The sequence below is a fragment of the Triticum urartu genome, chromosome 7, assembly GCF_003073215.2.
Source record: "Triticum urartu cultivar G1812 chromosome 7, Tu2.1, whole genome shotgun sequence".
In the NCBI taxonomy this organism is placed as follows: Eukaryota; Viridiplantae; Streptophyta; class Magnoliopsida; order Poales; family Poaceae; genus Triticum; species Triticum urartu.
The window spans coordinates 7,782,059-7,801,231 of NC_053028.1; the positions used below are offsets into that span (position 1 = coordinate 7,782,059).

Sequence of the window (19,173 nt, forward strand, 5' to 3'; positions counted from 1 at the left end):
TCTACATTGCCTACCTTGTCTTTTTGAGCTGTTCTAAGAGTACTTTGCTGCTGATCTGAGAATGCCATTTTATCCAAAATGTGTTGCATTCGTTATATGCCCTGACTATGTCCAGGCAAGTATTACATGTTTTTGTTCCCTAGGAAATTGTTTTGCCAGCTCTTCCCGGTTGAAGGAACAGGCGGTGGAGGTGAACTCGACGAGCTCCCCATAGAGCGCCTTTCCCCGGCCGCTCCGTGATAAAGTTAGAACATCGTATTAAACCAAGAAGTTTAGATCATGAACAAAGGGAGTAATAGTTTCCCGTGAGTTTGTTCTTTCTATGTACATGTATAAAAAAAGATAAGAATTGCTGTATGATGGTGTGATTCGCCATGCATAAATTATTTCATGTACTCATCATGTGAAAAAGCTGTGCCTGGAGGCGGCTGTTTCTCAACGATTCATGATTCAGGAGACGTTGGGCAAATGAATAATGCACGACATCTTTAGAGGCTAGTTGAATATTTCCGTTTTTTTAAGGTTTACACGAGTCTGAACATCTGGGAGCACACAAAGGAAAGATGCTTACTACTGTTTCACATTGACATTGCTATAATTTATATAAGTTCAGTTATACCAAATCAAAGTTGAATAAAACAGGCGGCTAGCGCATGTGCATCTTAGTTGGTTAGGTTCCCTGTCATGAAGCTTTGTACGCAGGTTCAAGTCTCAGACTCGTATGCATTTTCCTGGATTCATACTAGTCTACGAGGCGTCTACGGTGGTACTCCTACATGACCATCTTATTAAGATAGATCATTTAACCCCATTGAATGAAAAAATGAAATTCGATTTTTAGGGAAATTTTGGAATAAGAGATAAATAAACAATTGAATTTGAAAAAAATAACTCTCTATTTTGGATGATTTCTTTTTCAATGGATCCTCTTTTTGGAGTGTATTTTTTGCGTACCAGGGTAATTTGATATGAAGAATTTCTATGGTTCCTATTTTACTTGACTTGGAAAAATAAAAAAACATTTTATTTTATTGAAAGGATAATAAAGAAAGAAAGAAAGAAAGAGAAAGGGAGAAAAAGCTCCCAAAATATAATAAAAAAATAAGTCGATGGTTACTTATTTGGTCAGCATCAAAGCTCGAACCAGAGCCACGCAACTCCACACGACTCCCCCCTCTCCCTCCGCGCTCGCGCCAGTCGATCGCTCGCCGCCGGCGCCGTCGCCGTCGCGCCGCCATGCTCCAGCCCCGAAGCCGCGCCCCCAACCGCCTCCTCATCTCTTCTCCCGCGGCCTCCCCCCTACCCCCGCTCCACCGCCCCGTCCCCGCAGCGGCGCCCGCCGTCTCCCCGAACCCTAGCCTCGCCGCAGCCCTCAAGGCCGACGCCGTCCTCGGCCTCGTCCTCTCCACCGGAGGCGCCCCTTCCTCCGCCCCTGCGGCGCAGCAGCAGTAAACAGCCAGGTAAAACTACACGCGCACAATCTTGTTAAGAGGAAGAAATTGACCGCGGCCAGTCCGTCGTCGGGTTCCTCCAACCTGGGACGAGATTTTCTCGCGGTTAGGATTTTGGTTGTCTCCTCGCGGTAGAGCAATAGTTTCGTCGCTCTGCTTACCAAACTATCACCGGCCTCATGGTCTCTATCATGCTGAAAATGGGTGAAACTTAGATCTAGTCAAGTACTACCTCCGTTCCGAATTATAGGATGTTTTGGATATTTCAGTATGGATTACATGGGGACTGAAACGAGTGAACAAATACACTAAAATGCGTCCATATACATTCGAGTCAGAAAGAAGTCCGATTGGACTGTGACTGCATATGAAATGCCAACCCCCTTTAGAAGTTCGATTGGGTTGTAGTCCACCATCAGAGATGGAGTGCAGAATTAATGTGTTTTTTGTTTTGTTTTTTCTGTCGCATCGCATGAATTTGGGACCATTTTGGTTGTTCGAATGACTAATCTTTTGTGTATTAATTTTGATAAGAGAAATAAATTAACCGTGGCCAATCCGGCGCTGGGACAAGATTTTCTTGCAGTTAGAATTTGCTTGTCTCCTTACTCTTAGCTAGCTGTGAATGTGATAGAACAATAGTCACTCTGCTTACCAGCTGTCAGAGGGCCTTGGTTACTTCCCAAGATCCTCATGGTTTCTCACATGCTAGCTTAGTTTCTGCTGTGACTTTATATGAAGTGCCAACTCCATTACAAGTTTGATTGGATTGTCCACCATCGGAGATGGAGTGCAGATTTGCAAGGCAGCTACGAAGCTGCCTGTAGGTGAACACCATGCTGACAATTGGCTTTCTTTTGGGCCTTTTTGTAGGTACAAGAAGTTGGAAACAAGTGCTCAAATGGGGGCGTCTCTCAGCTTCCCCAGCAACGGGAAGCAAACACTGGAGCACAGGGAAGCGTCAAAACCAGGTTCCTCAAAGAAGCTGCGCCCTGGTCATTACCACCCGAGGCTGATTCCTGACCTCCCGGATGAGATCTCCCTGCAAATCCTCGCGAGGATGCCAAGGGTGTGGTATCTTAGCAGCAAGAGGGTTTCACGGAGCTGGAAGGCCGCCATCACTGGCATGGAGTTGTATCGGGTGAGGAAGGAGCTTGGTGTGGATGAGGAATGGATTTACATACTGACCAAGGCGGCCAATGGCAAGCTGTCGTGGCACGCCTTTGATCCGCTTTGCAGCCGATGGCAGAGACTGCCGCTCATGCCTGTGGTTGCTCGTGGGGGAAGCCGTTTAGGGGGTTTGGTGAGTGCTGGGATTAGGATCTCTGGTGTCATTAGAGGCTTGCTTGGCCAAGAGGATTGGTTAGACAAGATTCCCTTTTGTGCTTGCGCCATTGGAACGGTCGATGGATGCCTCTATGTTCTGGGCGGTTTCTCTAGAGCCACAGCAATCAAAAGCGTATGGAAGTATGATCCAGCTGTAAATTTGTGGCAGGAAGTAAGCTCAATGAGCGCCGCGCGAGCGTTTGGCAGGACTGGCCTTTTGAACAACAAGCTGTATGTTGTTGGCGGTGTCATCAGGGAAGAAACTGGATTAGCTCCGCTTCAATCTGCTGAAGTGTTTGACCCAACCACAGGAATCTGGGCAGATGTGCCAAACATGCCCTTCTCTAAAGCACAAACTCTGCCGACTGCATTCCTGGCTGACTTACTGAAGCCGGTTGCTACAGGAATAGTCTCATTTGGAGGCAAGCTGTATGTGCCTCAGAGCCTATATTCCTGGCCATTCTTTGTTGACGTTGGCGGGGAGGTGTTCGATCCTGCGACGGACTCATGGTCAGACATGCCTGTAGGCCTGAGCGAGGGTTGGCCTGGGAGGCAAGCCGGGACAAAATTAAGTGCTGTTGTGGATGGGGACCTATATGCTTTGGAGCCCCCAACTTGTTCTGATAGTGGCAAGATAAAGATGTACGATCCCAATGAGGATACATGGAAGGCTGTTGTCAGCCAGGTGCCTGTTGGTGACTTTGCAGAGTCAAAGTGTCCGTACTTGCTTGCGGGGTTTCTTGGGAAGCTCCATTTGGTTATCAAAGATGCAAATGGCAAGGTCAGTATCGTGCAAACGGACGCTCTGAGGCCTATGGATGCAACTGGCTCGACATGCCAAAACCCAGTCGTCTCCTGGGAGCAAGGCACTGATGTTTGGAGAACCGTGGGCTCGAAGAAATTTGCGGTTGCTGAACTTGTTAGCTGCCAGGCGCTCAGCATATGAAGTTTGGAGAAATCACACATACATTCTGCTCTGCTGTACGTACCCTGTGAATCATTGTGTCTTTTGTAAAGTAGATATCCTTCTATCATACATCTGATCAAGCCATGATGAACTTGTTGGGTTCACCTTAATAGCACATGTGAATACGGATCAGAAATGTAATCTTGCCAGCAGTGTACACACAATCTGTGTTTAGTCCTAAGATGTAAGTAAATGTTTGGTTCTGTCTACTCCTATATATAATAACTTCACATAAGAGGAAGAAAGTCATTGCTTTGGCCATCTGAAGAATCATGCAACCTGGGAGGTGCTGCTATTTTGGCACCCTTTTTCTTTTCTGGTTTCTTGATGGAAAGTAAACTGTTCAATTCTGAAGATCATCATTACGAGTTGCATGCATATGCATCTGTTTTCTCCTTCTCTAATTATCATGGTTGCAGAATCTGCAAAAGAAGGGAATATTGCAGACATACGAACATTTCTTGTTTCTTTTTTCTTAATGGACCATGTATTTCTTTTTTAGATAGATAAAAAGACCTTACCGAGCGCTTCTTTGCCCTTAGTACTTGCAATTGTGAATGCTTTGAGTTGGTGTTTATGCTTTCCAATTTCGCCATGTGAGTCTCGCTCAATCCGTCATGCCAAGTTTGCCATCTGTTGTTATCTATACTTATCTTCCCATGTCAAGCTATCAACACACTGGGTGCCTGCTTCTTTTCTTGCTCAAATTCTATTCTTGACCTTTTTTTCTCGACGTTTAAGCTTCATGTATTTGGCAATTGTAGACAACTAGTGCAAATAGATAATTTGTCTAGTTCACCTAGTTGAGGTCAAATACATACATATTATGCATGTTTTGTGTATTTCTACTGTTTCAAGAAAACATACACTGTCCGTACTTTCAGCAACAAAACCATATATTAATTCTGCTGTATGAATCGCTGTGGCTTTTGTGAAGTACGTAGTAGAAAACTTTCTTTCGTACCATACATCTGATCCAAGCAAGAATGCCACGAACAACACATCTGACTGAATAATATGGATTTGAAATGTAATCTTGCCAGCAATGTACACACGCAATCTGTGTATGTTTACTTCAAATATGTAAGCAAATGCTTGGTTCTACTCCGTATATAACCATGAACATAGTTCGTTACAGGTTTGAGTATACATGTCTTGGCACATTTGGGTTTTAATTCCTGAATTTGTTGGACTTTACTTGGTTGGGTGGTGGTAGGATGGAACTTAATTCCATACTATATATGCTTCTAGTTCTCTGGTCGACTGGGTTTGCCCTAGATTTACTTGTGCTGAACTGCTGATTGGCAGTTAGTGTTGTTGGCAGATTTCTTTGCTTCAACTGTAGGCATGTTTAATCTTGTTTAGGAACATTTGTAAATAGCATGATTACTACTGCTATGTGTCATGTGTTTTCTCTGAACCGAGGCATGTTTGCCTTGGCGCTGACTGAGATACAGTACCCAGTAAGCGATTTTCTGAGGTCAAGTGATATGCTTTTGTGAACTAATAATGCTTGCAATTATTTCCGATATTTTGCAGATCTTGAGGCATGCATGTGTGGTTGGAAGAAACACTAAAGAAATTCGACCGTATACTTGGTGTGATATAGCACTCGCAGAACTTTCTGAATGCAGTATGTACGAACATCGTCCATATGCAGAACAGGAAGCTTAAGCTGTACACTGGCAATTTCGAGCAGTGTGTCTAAAAACGATCTGAACTGGAAGAGAACCAAATGAAGCAGTACAGGTGGGATGCCTCAGGTCCGCCAAGCTGGCACGTCAGGCTCAGAGTAAAGAGAAAACACTTGCCAAGATGGAGCATGGCGGTCTCATGGAGGTCACAAGGTACTGACATTCCACTTCACCAACGTCGGCAAGCTTCCGCCGCCTGTATTTACTATACATACTGATATACATTTGCAGTACATTATATATATCACACATTTTATCTATCTATCTATCTGTTTATACAGTGGAACCATATTATACGAGATATAGCAAACAAACGGAATGAATCGAAGCTTAGAGTAGGCTAGTGACCATGCATTCTTGGCTCATGCATAGATATGGCAGGAGATGTATGGATGGGACGATAGATGTCTCACCTGATCATGTCACTCATACATGAAGATGATGAAGAAGGCAATGCCAAGGCCAAGGCGCTTGTGTGCGGATGCAGCATCATCAAGATTCTCATGCACATCTACATGCTGATTGCTGTTTCATCATTTTGGAAACAAACAGAGCGATTCATGCCTGGATGGGATGGATGTGAATCTTGATGATGCCACGCCCGCACACACCCACCATCAAGGAGCCCACCCTGCAAGTAGCTAGTAGTAACACTAGAGCAGCAGACACTGATGCAACTAGCTAACTAGAGCTAGCTAGTCCCCGCAGGACTATGAAAGCTATTGCTAATCTCCCCCTGGCTCTATATATACCACAGTATACAAGGGTAGTAATTATTAGTTAATTAGAGAACCGGATTACTGGAGCATGGTATTTGCACCCAGATTGGCAAACCGACCAGGTGACGTGGATGGGGCCCGCCAGGCGAGGGTGGCACCTGCTGGGCTGTCCACCAACAAAAGTATTCCATCTACTAGCTTGTTTTTTTATACAAGGTGTATATCAGTGTCGAGAAGATATTGGTTACACCTGGCTGGCATCTGCACCAACATGATCTAAAGTGCTACCTAAGACATCAGATATGAACATAGCCAAATTATTAGAGAAAGAAAATAACAAAATATCTGTAAACAACTGTAGCAACCAAAAGCAAGAACCATCAACAATGTCAGCCCTAGGTAACATGATAGGTGCTTCAACAATGACGCACAAGCGTCGCCGTCCCGTTGAGGCAAGATCATGAGTTTTCATCCATCTTTGTCAGGTTCAACTAATGAAGGTCCAACCTAGAGTTTTTCACCCCTGAAACTTCAAGAACCCGTGCACTCAAAGTGTTTTTGCCCTGGAACTCAGTCACCACTCACTACAGGGTACAGTCGTTGATCAACGAGACGTACTAGAATAACCATTGTGAATGAGTACCTGGTTATGTCGGCAGGCGCTACAATAACCAACTGTACTGGGTACTTGAAACATCGTGCCTTTATTTATGACACTAGTAGTACAATATCTGGCATTGTCCCAAAAATTTCGTGTCTTTTATTTACTTTATACACTTGTAGTACAGCATTTGGCGCTGTCCCAAAAATTCGGGTCTGCAAGTACACGGCATCCTAATGGTATTGCCGTTCTGGAGCTACTTGCATGAACTTAGCTTAATTTGGAAATGTCGGTGACTCCGTGCAGCGAGAGAATACGTCGAAACCTTCAATACCACCACCACCACCACCGCCAACTGTATCCTGGCTAGCTTGCTTTTGTTGTCATCATTTCTACGAATGCAGATATTTTGAGCACCTGCACGGCTGCACCCGGGCCCTGTTATACTGACCCTCCAATATTGCTTTAAGATCTGTGCGACACAACTAACTTCCTACGTGAAATTTTCTCTTTTTTGTTTCTCTCACATAGAACATGTCTTGAACTTCAAACTTTGCAGCGCAGCAAAACTTCCTAACTAGAATGCGGGATAAAACTTTCAGATTTTTTGGTCCGGCATAAATACTAGAAATAAGATTTTTTTAATCAAGCAAAACTAATTTTGTATACTTATGTTGGACCAAACAATCGAAAAGGTTTATTCTAGATTCTAGTTAGAAAGCTTTGATGTTTTGCAAAGGTTTAAACTTCAAGGCACGTTCTATATGAGAGAAACAAAAGAGATAAATGTGCTTGCACGAATCTTGATGCGGAGCATGGATGGCTAGATAAGAGGGGCCCGGGTGCAAGTGCTCTAAAACATGTTTTCGATCATCTCTACCTTGGCTTGGTGTTGCAAATAAATTCATTTACAAATTGGTTACAGCAGCCCATCTATCCATCGATGCATCAGCATGATCTGTACTAGCTTTTACATGTCTGAAAGGTGACTATGCTGGAGTACTCCCTCTGTTTTAAAATATAATATGTTTTTTGATCAAAAAGTGTCTTATATTTTGATACAGAGAGTATTTGCAATGCCAACACAACTTCTTACCATTGCGTGCTGAGTCATCGACACTTCCAGCTTGACTTGTACCTTGTGTCTGTAGGCCACACACTTAATATAGGTGAATAACTTCTGTGAAAGCTACGTTTGGAAGTTTGTTTGAAAAATTACTCCCTCCGTATTAATTGTTGTTCAAACGGATGTATTTTATCACTAAAATACGTCTAGATACATCCGTTTCAACGACAATTAATATGGGACGGACGGAGTAACAAACTAGGCAATACTAGAAAGGTGAAGTTCTATAAACATGTGCATTTGAAGTTCAAACTCATATACATTTGGGACGTAAGGAAAAAAACATGGATGCATAGTTATGTTTGTATTGTCTGTCACCATTCATTTGCTGATTTTGTTTTTTCCTTAACTTCTAAACAGGGCCGGTCTTGAGATTTCGGGGGCCCTGGGCAAAACGAGAACCTAAGGCCCTTATATTTTACTTTAAAATTTTCTTTCGCTTTTCGAGATGCAAAGTCGCTGATAATGATCAATCTTATTCAACAATTTTTTCTCGATGTGGGAATTTGCCAAACCTAACCGCTCTTGGGACATTTACAAACCTCACATTGTTTTTACTAATATATACTAGTCGTATTTAAATGATGCACATACTTCTTAGAGTAGGACAAAAGCAATCACAACAAGGAAGCATACCTCGGCCATTATCAATGTGATGGCTCCTTCTACATGTCATTCTTGATAAGATTTTTTGCTATTTGATGAAGCATTAGAACCATCTTCTAAGCCCTAGAAATAACATGGATAATGAGTTAAATATCATAAGCAATATGAGAAACCCGTTGACCCAGAGATTCAGTGTATTACTTTATATAATCTGCAGATACAAAGACATCATTTTCTGCCACTTTGATCCTGATCTAAGTTCAAAGTTTCTACAACGAACGGACTACTTTTTTCTGCACGTGAAGCAAGGAAGGGGATAAATCTCAAAATCCATACAAATTCACATGATTCAATAGAAAGGAGCCGACACAGTCACTACCAGAACATAAAAACGACCCTACTGGTATCGACGGTGATGACCTTGCTGTGATTGGGAACTGGGGTTTGTTGTGTTCTGGACGATGGGAAAAAAACGTTGCGTCGGCATGTTGCCGCGTTTGGGGACTGGAGTTCGACTTGGCCCCCCGCCACTAGGTCACCGGCACCAGGCTGTCGCGCGCAGCGGTGGAGCGACGACTGACATCTTGATGAAGAAAAGAAGAGACAACTGACAAAGCGATCGATCTGATTGATTTTTTTAGGGAAACGTTTAGATCTGGCACGCCGGTCCAAACTTCCGCCGGTCACGTGACACGCTGGCACTCACAACGTGCTGCAACCTTGTATTCCCTTCACGCGAAAGGTTCCGCGCGAGACGCATGCGTGGTGGGTCAGTGCGAACCGTTTTTTTACCTTATCTCTTTTTTCCCCTCTTTTTTCCTGGCCACACAACGCCACATCGGTTTTCTTTCACCTCCAGCCCGCGTGCTAAACTTCTCTTATCCGTGCTCCATTGCCCTCATTAATAGCTTCAACCGGCTTCAGAAAAAGCTTCAACCGTCCGCATTTTTTGCTACAACCGACCGTCACCGGAACCAGCACTGTTTTGGTGGAACCGGCCGGAGAGGGAGCTGGAACCAACAATTTTTTTTGCTGCATCCAGCGACAACATCTTTTTCAATAAGGAGCTGCAACCCACAACAGCGGGGATGACGATGCTACAAGCACGAACTGGGGACCGGCGCCTGCAAGCGTCGACGTGCTGCACGGGGATGCTTCAACCATCTACAGAAAAGCTGTTAACGACACTCGACGAAGCTACAAGCAGCGACGGAAATTGCTATATGCGTCATTCTTTCTTGCAGGGACAAGAGAGAAGCAGGTGTTACAACCGGTGCACATCGGAGCTACGACCGTCAACCCAAAATGCTACGACCGGTGGCATTTTTTGCTGGAACTAGAGAAAGAATAGGCTTCGACGGACGTGCGTCATAGCTGCAACCATACTGAAAAATGCTACGCCTGGCAACCAAAAAAGCTACATCCAATTTTGAAAAAAGCTTCAACTGGATACGGGGTAGCTGGAGGTCAGCCACCGCGCAGCCAAAAAAGCTGCAACCGGCGTCGAGAATAGCTACAATCCGCTTCTAAAAAAGTTTCAAACCTAGATCGAAAAAGCTTCAACCGTCAAAGCTTCAACCAACCAATGTCAAACTCAAAAGAGTTGGAACCATTACGAGAAAAGCGTAAACCTTAGACAGAAAAAGATTCAACTGGCATTTTGTTTTTTGCTACAACGCACCACCGGCGTCGGCAGTTTGTGGCGCCACCCCGACCAGCACTGCCCTGCTAGAAGCACCGTGCGTGATGCTACAACTAGCGTACCAACTTGCTACAACCAGGGTCTCGTTATGCTATGACGCATCGCCGACGTTGATCTTTTGCTACAACCACACCGGCTATTGCTACAGCCCACATTTCTTATGCTACCACATACCACCGGCGCCGGTTCTTATGCTACAACCGCGTTGCTTTTTTGCTACAACCAGCATTGCCATTTGCTACTATGAACCAACGGCAGCGGAGAAAAAGCTGTGACAGACGAATTTTGTTTTTTCCTGGGACCGACGGTGTTTTCTTGCTGCGACCGGCAGAGTTTTCATCGGGACGGTGATGACTGCTCGTTTTTTTTGCCGGGATGGCGAGGCTGCACTAGAGACGGCGAGGGGGCTACGAAGGCGAGTACAGGATGTTGCAACCGACGACGAAGAGGGACCATGAACGGCGTGGGTGATGCGTAGATCACGACGAATGGCAGCGAGACAGTTAGCGGGGGCAACGATGGCGAGGGCCACGAGGGCGCCGGTGATTCGTCGGAGGCCATGGCAAACCATGTCGTTGTACGAGACAGCCTGCATGGGCAGTCATCTACAGCCGGTCAAAGCTGTGTTCCTGTCTCTAATTCGAGACGAAGCGGTGCGGAGGGATGACGTGGTTTTTTTTAATCCAATGACCATAGATGGATTAATCCAACGACTGTGATAGGACCGGCGCAGCGCTTGGGCCGGTGCGCCGGCGCAGATTACTGCCCGTTTTTTTAGGGGTCAGCGATGTGATTGATGACGAAGAGAAGAAGCGGCTGTGCGTAGCTATGCTTCAACTAGCGCTAGCGATCAGCAAGGGAATTGGGCCTAGCTTCGCTTCCTTTCTTAATTTTTTTCTCTGCCTAATATTTTTCCTCTATACTAATGTACCTGCATGCCAGATCGTGGGCCCCTCTGAGTCTTGGGCCCTTGGCCGTTGCCTCGTTGGCCATACCCTAGGGCCGGCCCTGCTTCTAAATGAATTTGGGTTGATCTTGAATTTTTTACATGTTTATATAGAAGGTCACTCCTAAACGTACAGTATTTCTGTAGAGTTTTATGAAATTTTGGAACATAGTTGTAGCCTGGTTCTCACCGGTCATTATTACCACAATTTGGTTTCCGCTGGATATTTTGTCATGTTTACTTGACCCGCCAATCCATACAAGGAATGAAGGAAACCAAGTGTAACTGAACCATATATTTCCACACCAATACCTGTTGGAAACACGGCCATGCATGGGAGGAAATCAAAAATAAGAATCTCTGTGCACGGCCATGGGCAAACACTGATGATTACAGCAAAGTGACATCGAGATCCTCACAATCTGTCCGATGATGCACCATCCACAAACTGGCCGTGCAGTGGTGTAATTTTGTTTAGCCCGAGATCGTCCATGACATGCATGCACAAGCAGGATCGAGCCAGAGATAAGACGCACAAACTGAATCTTATTAGCAATCATAGGTGAACCGACACACAACAACGCACAGCAACGCAGGCTGTGGATGACCCGACAAACACCTTATTTAGGCGACGCCGCGCACAGCACCCGACATGTAGGCGTACACGAATGGGACGCTGAGCCAGCTCCCGTGAGCACTCACGCGCCGTCCTCTGAGGCGAGCACGGCCTCCACGGGCGCAGCGTGTGCTTGCTCAGCGACGGCCGGCTCTGGCTCCGGCTCCGGCTCGGCAGTAGCGGCTGCCTCCGCCTTCACCTCCTCGGCCTCCTTTGTCTCCGGCTCCGCGGCGACTGCTGGCTCGGGTTCCACCTCAGCCGCTGCCACGGCATCCACAGGAGGAGTCTCCTCCACCGCGGCCACCGCCACGGCCTCCACGGGGCTCGCCATTGCCAGGGGCTCCACAGTGGCAGGCACCTCCTCGGCTTCGGCCTCCTCCCCCGCTCTGTCTGATTACCACCTTTTGTGTTTGTCTTTCTCAGTTTGTTCGAGTCACACGTCGCCTGCCCTTCAGATATGTTGGCATGAGTGCCTGTCGTCCGTGCTTCTTAGCAAATCCACACATGTGATAGCACACCACCCACTGATTCCGCAGGGACACAAGAGATTTTTCTAATTCAGATATGTTGGCATGAGGGCATCTCCAGCCGTTGGCCTCCCAGGAGGGGCAAAAAATCGCCCCCTGGGGCGCACCGGCGCTAAACCGCGCACTGGGGGCGTGATGCCCCCCAGTCGCGCCCCCACGGGTTTTTAAAATGTTTAAATTCGGCACAAACACAACATAAACATGGGCGAGTTCGTTCAAATTTAAACATATTTTACAAAAAAAAGAAAAAAACTACCGCGGGCTACCCCCGCCGTCTCCCTCGCCGCCCGCCTCGCCGCCCGCCCACGCGGTTCTACATGCCGAGGAGGCTGTCGAACCGCGTGTAGTCACCGCCGTCGTCGTTGTTGTCGTCGTCGTCGTCGTTGTCGTCGTCGTCGTTGTCGTCGTCGTCGTCGTCGTTGCCCCCGCCTACGCCTCCGCCGTCCCTGCTGCATCCCTCTCCCGGTTGGCGCGGTGGGTTGGACGGTCCGGGGGCGTCGTCGTCGTCGCTATCGAGGACGACGATGTTAGGAATAGGCAACTTGTATTCCCATGAGGCCATAGGCCGATATATATATACATGTACAGGTGTGGAACATATGCAGGAAACCCCTTATACAACGGGATAAATACAAAGGGGTACATGACTTATATTATAACTCTAACACCCCCCCTCAAACTCATGGTGGATGAACAACACTGAGTTTGGAGAGATAAAAGCCATGTTGTGCTCTAGTCTGAGCCTTCGTCAGGAAATCCGCCAACTGTAACTCGGAAGGCACATACTGAAGAGCAATAACTTGATCCTGCACACCAGCGTGCACATAGAAAGCATCAACACCAATATGCTTGGTGAGCTCATGCTTCACAGGATCGCGTGCAATGCTGATAGCACCTGTACTGTCAGATAAAAGCAGAGTCGGTGTAGTGACAGAAACACCAAAATCCTGAAGTAACCACCGTAACCAAGTCACCTCTGCCGTCAAAAGAGCCATTGCTCGCAACTCAGCCTCGGCACTCGAACGGGAAACTGCAAGCTGTTTCTTCGTCTTCCAGGCAATGAGAGAACCACCAAGAAAAACACAGTAAGCAGAAAGTGAACGGCGATCGGAAGGATCACTAGCCCACGTAGCATCCGAATAGGCCTGGAGCTGTAAAGAACTGGAGCGAGGAAAGAATAGACGGTGAGAGATCGTGCCTCGAAGATATCGAAGAACACGAATGAGATGACTATAGTGAACCGAGGTGGGGGCAGAGACAAACTGACTCAGAATATGAACCGGATAAGAGATGTCCGGACGAGTGACAGCTAGATAGACAAGACTGCCAACAAGATGACGATAACGCGTCGGGTCAGGGAGAGGATCACCATCAGTAGCACGGAGGTGAACATTGAGCTCCATAGGAGTCTCAACAACGCGCTCGTCAGTAAGAGCAGCACGAGCAAGAAGATCCTGGATATACTTTTCCCGGGATATAAAAAAGCCATCAGAGGTAGAAGAGACTTCAATCCCAAGAAAGTAGCGAAGAGGTCCAAGATCAGACATAAGAAACTGCTCACTAAGACGGGCCTTTACAAAGGCAATATACTCGCAAACTGCCATTCAGGATGAACAACAGCCTGACGGTAAGAAGTCGGCTCAAGAACAGCAGCACCAGCGGTGGGAAATCCAAAGCGATCAACAGGCGGACGAGGACGAGAACGCAAGTCATAAGTAGGCTGAGAGGAAGATGACGGCCCATCCACAGAGGCATCGACTGGTCGTGGACGACGAGTGTAATGCTGAGGAAAAGATGGAATAATAGAAGGAGGAATCGGCAAGGTAGAATCAGGGGGTGGCGACAAAGAAGTCACCGGAGATGAAGGTGTAGAATCCGGTGACAGGCTGGGAGAGGAGACCGGAGAGGAAGTCACCGGAGATGAAGGTGGAGAACCCGGTGACATGCTAGGCGAGGAGACCGGGGAGGATGGTGGCTGCAAATCAACTAGATGTGGAGAAGGAGAGGAAGTGGAACGGAGAGGTACAGTCTCGGCGGGGGTGATAGGTGAGTCAGGAAAAGTGAGGAAAGAGATATCCTGCACTGAAAAAGTTGAGGAAGATGGGCGTGGGTAGAAGGGACGAGACTCTTCAAAAGTCACATCTCGAGAGATACGCATCCGACGACCAATAGGATCCCAACAACGATAGCCCTTATGCTCATCACTGTAGCCTAAGAAGACACACTCAACAGACTGAGCGGTCAGTTTGGTGCGTTCGCGAGGGGCAAGAAGAACATAGCAAACACAACCAAACGAGCGAAGCATCGAGTAATCGGGAGAACGATCAAAAAGCCGCTCGAAAGGAACACCACCCTGTAGAGCAGCGGAAGGCTGTATGTTGATAAGATAGGTGGATGTGGAGACGGCCTCAGCCCAAAAATGAGGCGGGAGAGAGGCAGCAATCATCAATGCACGAGCCGTCTCAAGAAGATGTCGATGCTTTCGCTCAGCCACACCATTCTGAGCATGAGCACCAGGACAAGAGAATTGAGAGAGAGTCCCGTGCTCAGCAAGAACACCACGCAACATCTTAGAGATATACTCGCCAGCGGAGTCAGCACGAAAAACACGAATGGGTGAAGAGAACTGAGTATGAACCATGGCAGCAAAACGCTTATAAATAGACAACACCTCAGAACGAGAAGTCATGAAATAAAGCCATGTGTAACGAGAGAAATCATCTATGAAAATAATATAGTATTTATGACCACCTTTCGAAGCAAAAGGGGCCGGACCCCATACATCAGAATGGACTAAATCGAAAGGACGCTTAGACACTGACTCACTATGTGAATATGGTAACTGAATCTGCTTGCCAAGACGACAACCCTGACACTCGAAAGAGACATCTCCTGAGACAGACCCCAGAAGACCTCGACGAACTAAAGAAGACAACCGAGAACCACACAGATGACCAAGTCGATGATGCCACTGCTGGAAGGAACCAGTGACGGAGGCGACAGAAGCGGAAGAACTGGCGATGGTGGTGGCAGCAGAAGGAACATGAAGCCAGTCCAACTCCCAAAGACCCTGAGAATCACGGCGGCGAGGGCCAGCCCCAACCAGAGTGTGCGTGTGACGGTCCTGGACAGAACAAGAGTCAACGTCAAGGATGACGCGACAACCAGAATCCGTAAGTTGACCAGCAGAAAACAAATTCATGGTAAGTCGAGGAACATGAGCAACATCAGGAACAGAATAAGAAGGAGTAGTAAGATTGCCTCTACTAGCAACAGAAAGTGGAGTACCATCAGCAGTGAAGACATGAATAGGAGAATCCAGTGATCGAAGAGAGGACAAAGTGGAAGAATGAGAAGACATATGAAAAGAAGCTCCAGAGTCCAGAACCCATGGGGATGTACCTGACTGTGTAGAGGGTGATTGCTCAGTGCGGGAAGCATCAGTCACAGAACCGGCAGTACCCGTCGAGGAAGAGCCTGAAGCGGCGAGCAGACGCTTAAGTCTCAAAATATCCTGCTCAGTCAAAGCAATGGCTGAAGCTGTCGAGGTAGATGACGAAGTCCCTGAAGATGATGATCGAGCCTTGCGCAGGTGTTTCTTCTTCGTGTAGCACTGAGACTCAAGATGACCATCATTGTTGCAATAGGCGCAATGTGGACGGGGGCGACCTGAGCCTCCAGAAGGAGTGGGCAAGAGCGGCGGAGCACTCGAGCGAGAAGGGGTCGGTGGAGCAGGTGGCGTAGGAGCACGAGTAGCGAGCACAGAGGGAACCTCCAGCAAACCAGCACCACGTAAGCGAGTCTCCTCAGCACGAATCTCAGAAAGCGCCTCCATGAGAGAAATACGGCCACGAGCAAACAACTGAGCACGCCGGGGCTCAAACTCCTTACGGAGCCGAGACAGGAACTCATAGACGCGATGAAACTCCAAATTGGCCTGGACAGCCTGGCAAGAGGGGCAGGTACGACACCCAGCACTACGGAGAGAATCAAGCTGGCGCCAGATAGCAGAACTCTGTGCATAGAAGTCATCAACAGTAGAGTCACCCTGCTGAAGAGCATGCTCCTGACGGATCACAGAGAGGTATAAGGCATCACCAGAGGGCTGATAGCGCTCACGAAGACGGGTCCACATCTCAAAGACAGTAGAAAGACCCAGAAATTCAGAAGCAAACTGAGGCAGAACACTAGCAGTGAGAACAGCTGCAGCACGAGCATCATCATCAAGCCACTGGGTGTAAACAGACAGAGCACAATGATACGTCTGAAGAGCCTCCTCATAAGCCAAAACCCTCTCATCATAAGCACGATCAGCAGCCTCATCAGCAACCTTAGCCGCATCCTTGGCGGCCTGATTAGCATCCGGAGGAAGAACCGATGGAGTTGGCGGAGTAGGGGCCACCGGAGGAACTGGACGTGGCGGACAGCAGACCTCGCCAGAAAGAACACCCCAAAGACGGATGCCACGCATGTGAATACGCATGAAGCCAGTAAACTCGGTGTAGTTAGTACCATCAAAGATCACCGGGCAGCGAGGGACAGCAACATAGCCCGATGCAGCAGACATTTTTTTTAGGAATCCAAAGTCGGGCCTGCGAGCGAGAGATGAGATCGAGCGATCAGGCGGAGGTGGCAGTGCGGGAGGGAAACCTTCCTGCGGGACGAACCCCTGCTGGGCCTGCGGAGCGATCACGCAGAGGCGGCCTTCGAGCGATGCTGAGATCGAGCGATGCTGAGGCGGCCTTCGAGCGATCGATGGAGTCCTGCGATGTGATTCAGAGATCGAGCGGGAGCGGCAGCTTGATCACCAATCGGGAGAGGAGAGAGATCGCCCCCTGCGGCCTGCTGCTTCGATCGCCGATCGGGAGAGGTGTTTCCGACGTACTTTGTACGACGCACACGCGTACGTATACAAGGAGCAAGCAGGCAAACAAGCTGGTCAATGGATTCTTGACGTGAACTAGTACATGCACATGCACGTACGAAACAATCACGCCGGCTCCTTGATCGCTGAAGCAACTCGCCGGGAACTCACGCACACACGCGAAACAATACGAGGCGCCGATGGATAGCAATAGGTGCGTGTCGCACCTAATACTTTATTTCTTGATCGATCTGGAGAGGAGGGATCGAACGCACGAGTTGCAGCGTGCGAAAAAATTAACCTAGCTCTAATACCATGTTAGGAATAGGCAACTTGTATTCCCATGAGGCCATAGGCCGATATATATATACATGTACAGGTGTGGAACATATGCAGGAAACCCCTTATACAACGGGATAAATACAAAGGGGTACATGACTTATATTATAACTCTAACAGACGACACCGTCCTCGTCCTCGCGCCCACGTTTGCGGGCGGCGATCTCCTCCAGGGCCCGGCGCTGCCGGATCATCTCCTCGCGCAGGTAGTCGTCGCGCGACCACCGCATGGCGTCTTCGTCGGAGAAGCCACGCCGGGCTATCTCCTCGTACTCCGGGGGGAGGCTGGACTCCACCTTGGGCTCGACGAGGGCGCTGGAGCTGCGGGTGCGCGCGCTGACAGGCGTGTCCTGGGGCTCCGGCTTGACGGGGCGGAGGTGGAGGCAGGAAGAGCCGCCGGAGCTGCGGGTACGCGCGTTGACAGGCGTGTCCTGGGGGTCCGGCTTGATGGGACGGAGGTGGAGGCAGGGAGAGCCGCCGGACGAGGAGGAGGACACCCCGGTCTCCATGCGCCTCGGCGTCTAGGAGCTTCCCCGGCGGCGGCATGAGGAGGACGGGGGAGCGGGGTACTCGAGGCGCGGCGTGTTGCCGCCCTCGATGTACTCGAGGACGGACTCCAACGTGCGCCCGGGCACGCCTCACCACCGACGCCGGCCGGCGGCGTTGAACCTGCCGGAGGGCACGACGCCGTTGGTGGCCTCGAGCTGCTCGCCGTGCCGGCAGCGGAAATACGGCTCCCAGATTGGGCTGTCGGGGACGTATCGGGGCCCCTCCCTCGCCGCACGCGGCAGGGACGAGCGGATGCGTGCGATCTCCACACGCCGCGCCGCGCCGGTGGGTACCGGGGGCACCGGCACGCCGCCGGCGCTGATCCTCCATGCCCCGGGCACCCGCATGTCCGGCCGGACCGGGTACTCGGCCTCGAAAAGGAGGCGAGCCTCGTCCTCGTGCAGATGATGGCGCCCGAATCCGTTCGCCGCGGCGCCGTCGCCTGGGAAACGCTCGGCCATGCTTTCTCAACTGGTGACGGCGAGAGGAGGAAAGGGGGAGAAATGAGCGCGTCGTCGGTGGATGATCGGGGTGAGTCCCTCCGGCGCGCTTGCAGTCGGCTTTTATAGGCGGAGACGCCGCGTGGTAGGCTTGGCCGGCGCGTTACGCGTGGCGTGATTGCGTGGCGGCCGAGGGACGCGTCGCCCAGCCTTCACTGCGCCACCCGTGAGGCACCAATGGAGGCTGACCGGCGCGGCAGTTTTGGCATTGATTCGCCTCGGGAAACGAGGCGATGAGGACGACGAAGGTGCGAGCAGAGAGTAGAGTCGCTGACGCGGTGGGCCCATGGCTCTTCGCGCCAAAAACGATTTGCTCGGCGCCCCCGAGCGACCCCTAGCGCGCCGGGTTCGGGTTGGGTCCGCCGGCGCCAATTTTGACCTGAGCCGGCGAAAACTGGGCTCTTGGGGGCGCGACCGGGCCGATTTTTTGGCACCGACAGACAAAAACACACCTGGGGGCCTTCTTGGGGGCGCGGCTGGAGATGCCCTGAGTGTCTGTCGTCCGTGCTTCTTAGCAAATCCATGTGATAGCATACCACCCACTAATTCCGCAGGGACACAAGAGATTTTTCTAATTTCTTGCATGTATCTACTGGAGTATGTTTTTACTCGTTCAATTACGTGTGCGTGATTCTAAAAA

General features: G+C 49.1%; 2 protein-coding genes across 4 annotated transcripts; one reads left to right on the plus strand and one right to left on the minus strand.

The window, feature by feature from the left end:
* The first annotated feature begins 1,131 nt into the window (after nt 1–1,131).
* Nucleotides 1,132–8,473, plus strand: LOC125518695 (F-box/kelch-repeat protein At1g22040). 3 transcript variants are annotated; one of them, XR_007288068.1, is made up of 4 exons: nt 1,132–1,460; nt 2,325–3,758; nt 5,284–5,591; nt 8,245–8,473. XR_007288068.1 is itself a non-coding variant. In XM_048683523.1 (3 exons), the coding sequence occupies exon 2, from the start codon at nt 2,353–2,355 to the stop codon at nt 3,721–3,723; it is 1,371 nt and encodes a 456-aa protein (XP_048539480.1). In that variant the 5' UTR covers nt 1,132–1,460; nt 2,325–2,352; the 3' UTR covers nt 3,724–3,758; nt 5,284–5,781. The 3 variants fall into 3 exon arrangements, 2 of the variants coding, with proteins under 2 accessions (XP_048539480.1, XP_048539479.1); XM_048683523.1 differs by lacking the exon at nt 8,245–8,473 and having other exon boundaries at nt 5,284–5,781; XM_048683522.1 differs by lacking the exons at nt 5,284–5,591; nt 8,245–8,473 and having other exon boundaries at nt 2,325–4,005.
* A 6,804-nt stretch (nt 8,474–15,277) lies between these two features.
* On the minus strand, nt 15,278–17,604 carry LOC125523588. The gene is made up of 2 exons (XM_048688606.1): nt 15,684–17,604; nt 15,278–15,405 (listed from the first exon to the last, which is right to left on the minus strand). The coding sequence occupies exons 1-2, from the start codon at nt 16,846–16,848 to the stop codon at nt 15,359–15,361; spliced, it is 1,212 nt and encodes a 403-aa protein (XP_048544563.1). The 5' UTR covers nt 16,849–17,604; the 3' UTR covers nt 15,278–15,358.
* Between the last annotated feature and the right edge of the window lie 1,569 nt (nt 17,605–19,173).

Coding starts and splice junctions, on each gene's coding strand:
- LOC125518695 (XM_048683523.1), top strand. CDS start 2,353: ATGGGGGCGTCTCTCAGCTTCCCCAGCAACGGGAAGCAAACACTGGAG.
- LOC125523588 (XM_048688606.1), bottom strand. CDS start 16,848: ATGTCTGCTGCATCGGGCTATGTTGCTGTCCCTCGCTGCCCGGTGATC. Junction 15,406..15,683: donor ATCACCCTCTACACAGTCAG/GTACATCCCCAT, acceptor TGTTCTGTCCAG/GACCGTCACACGCACACTCT.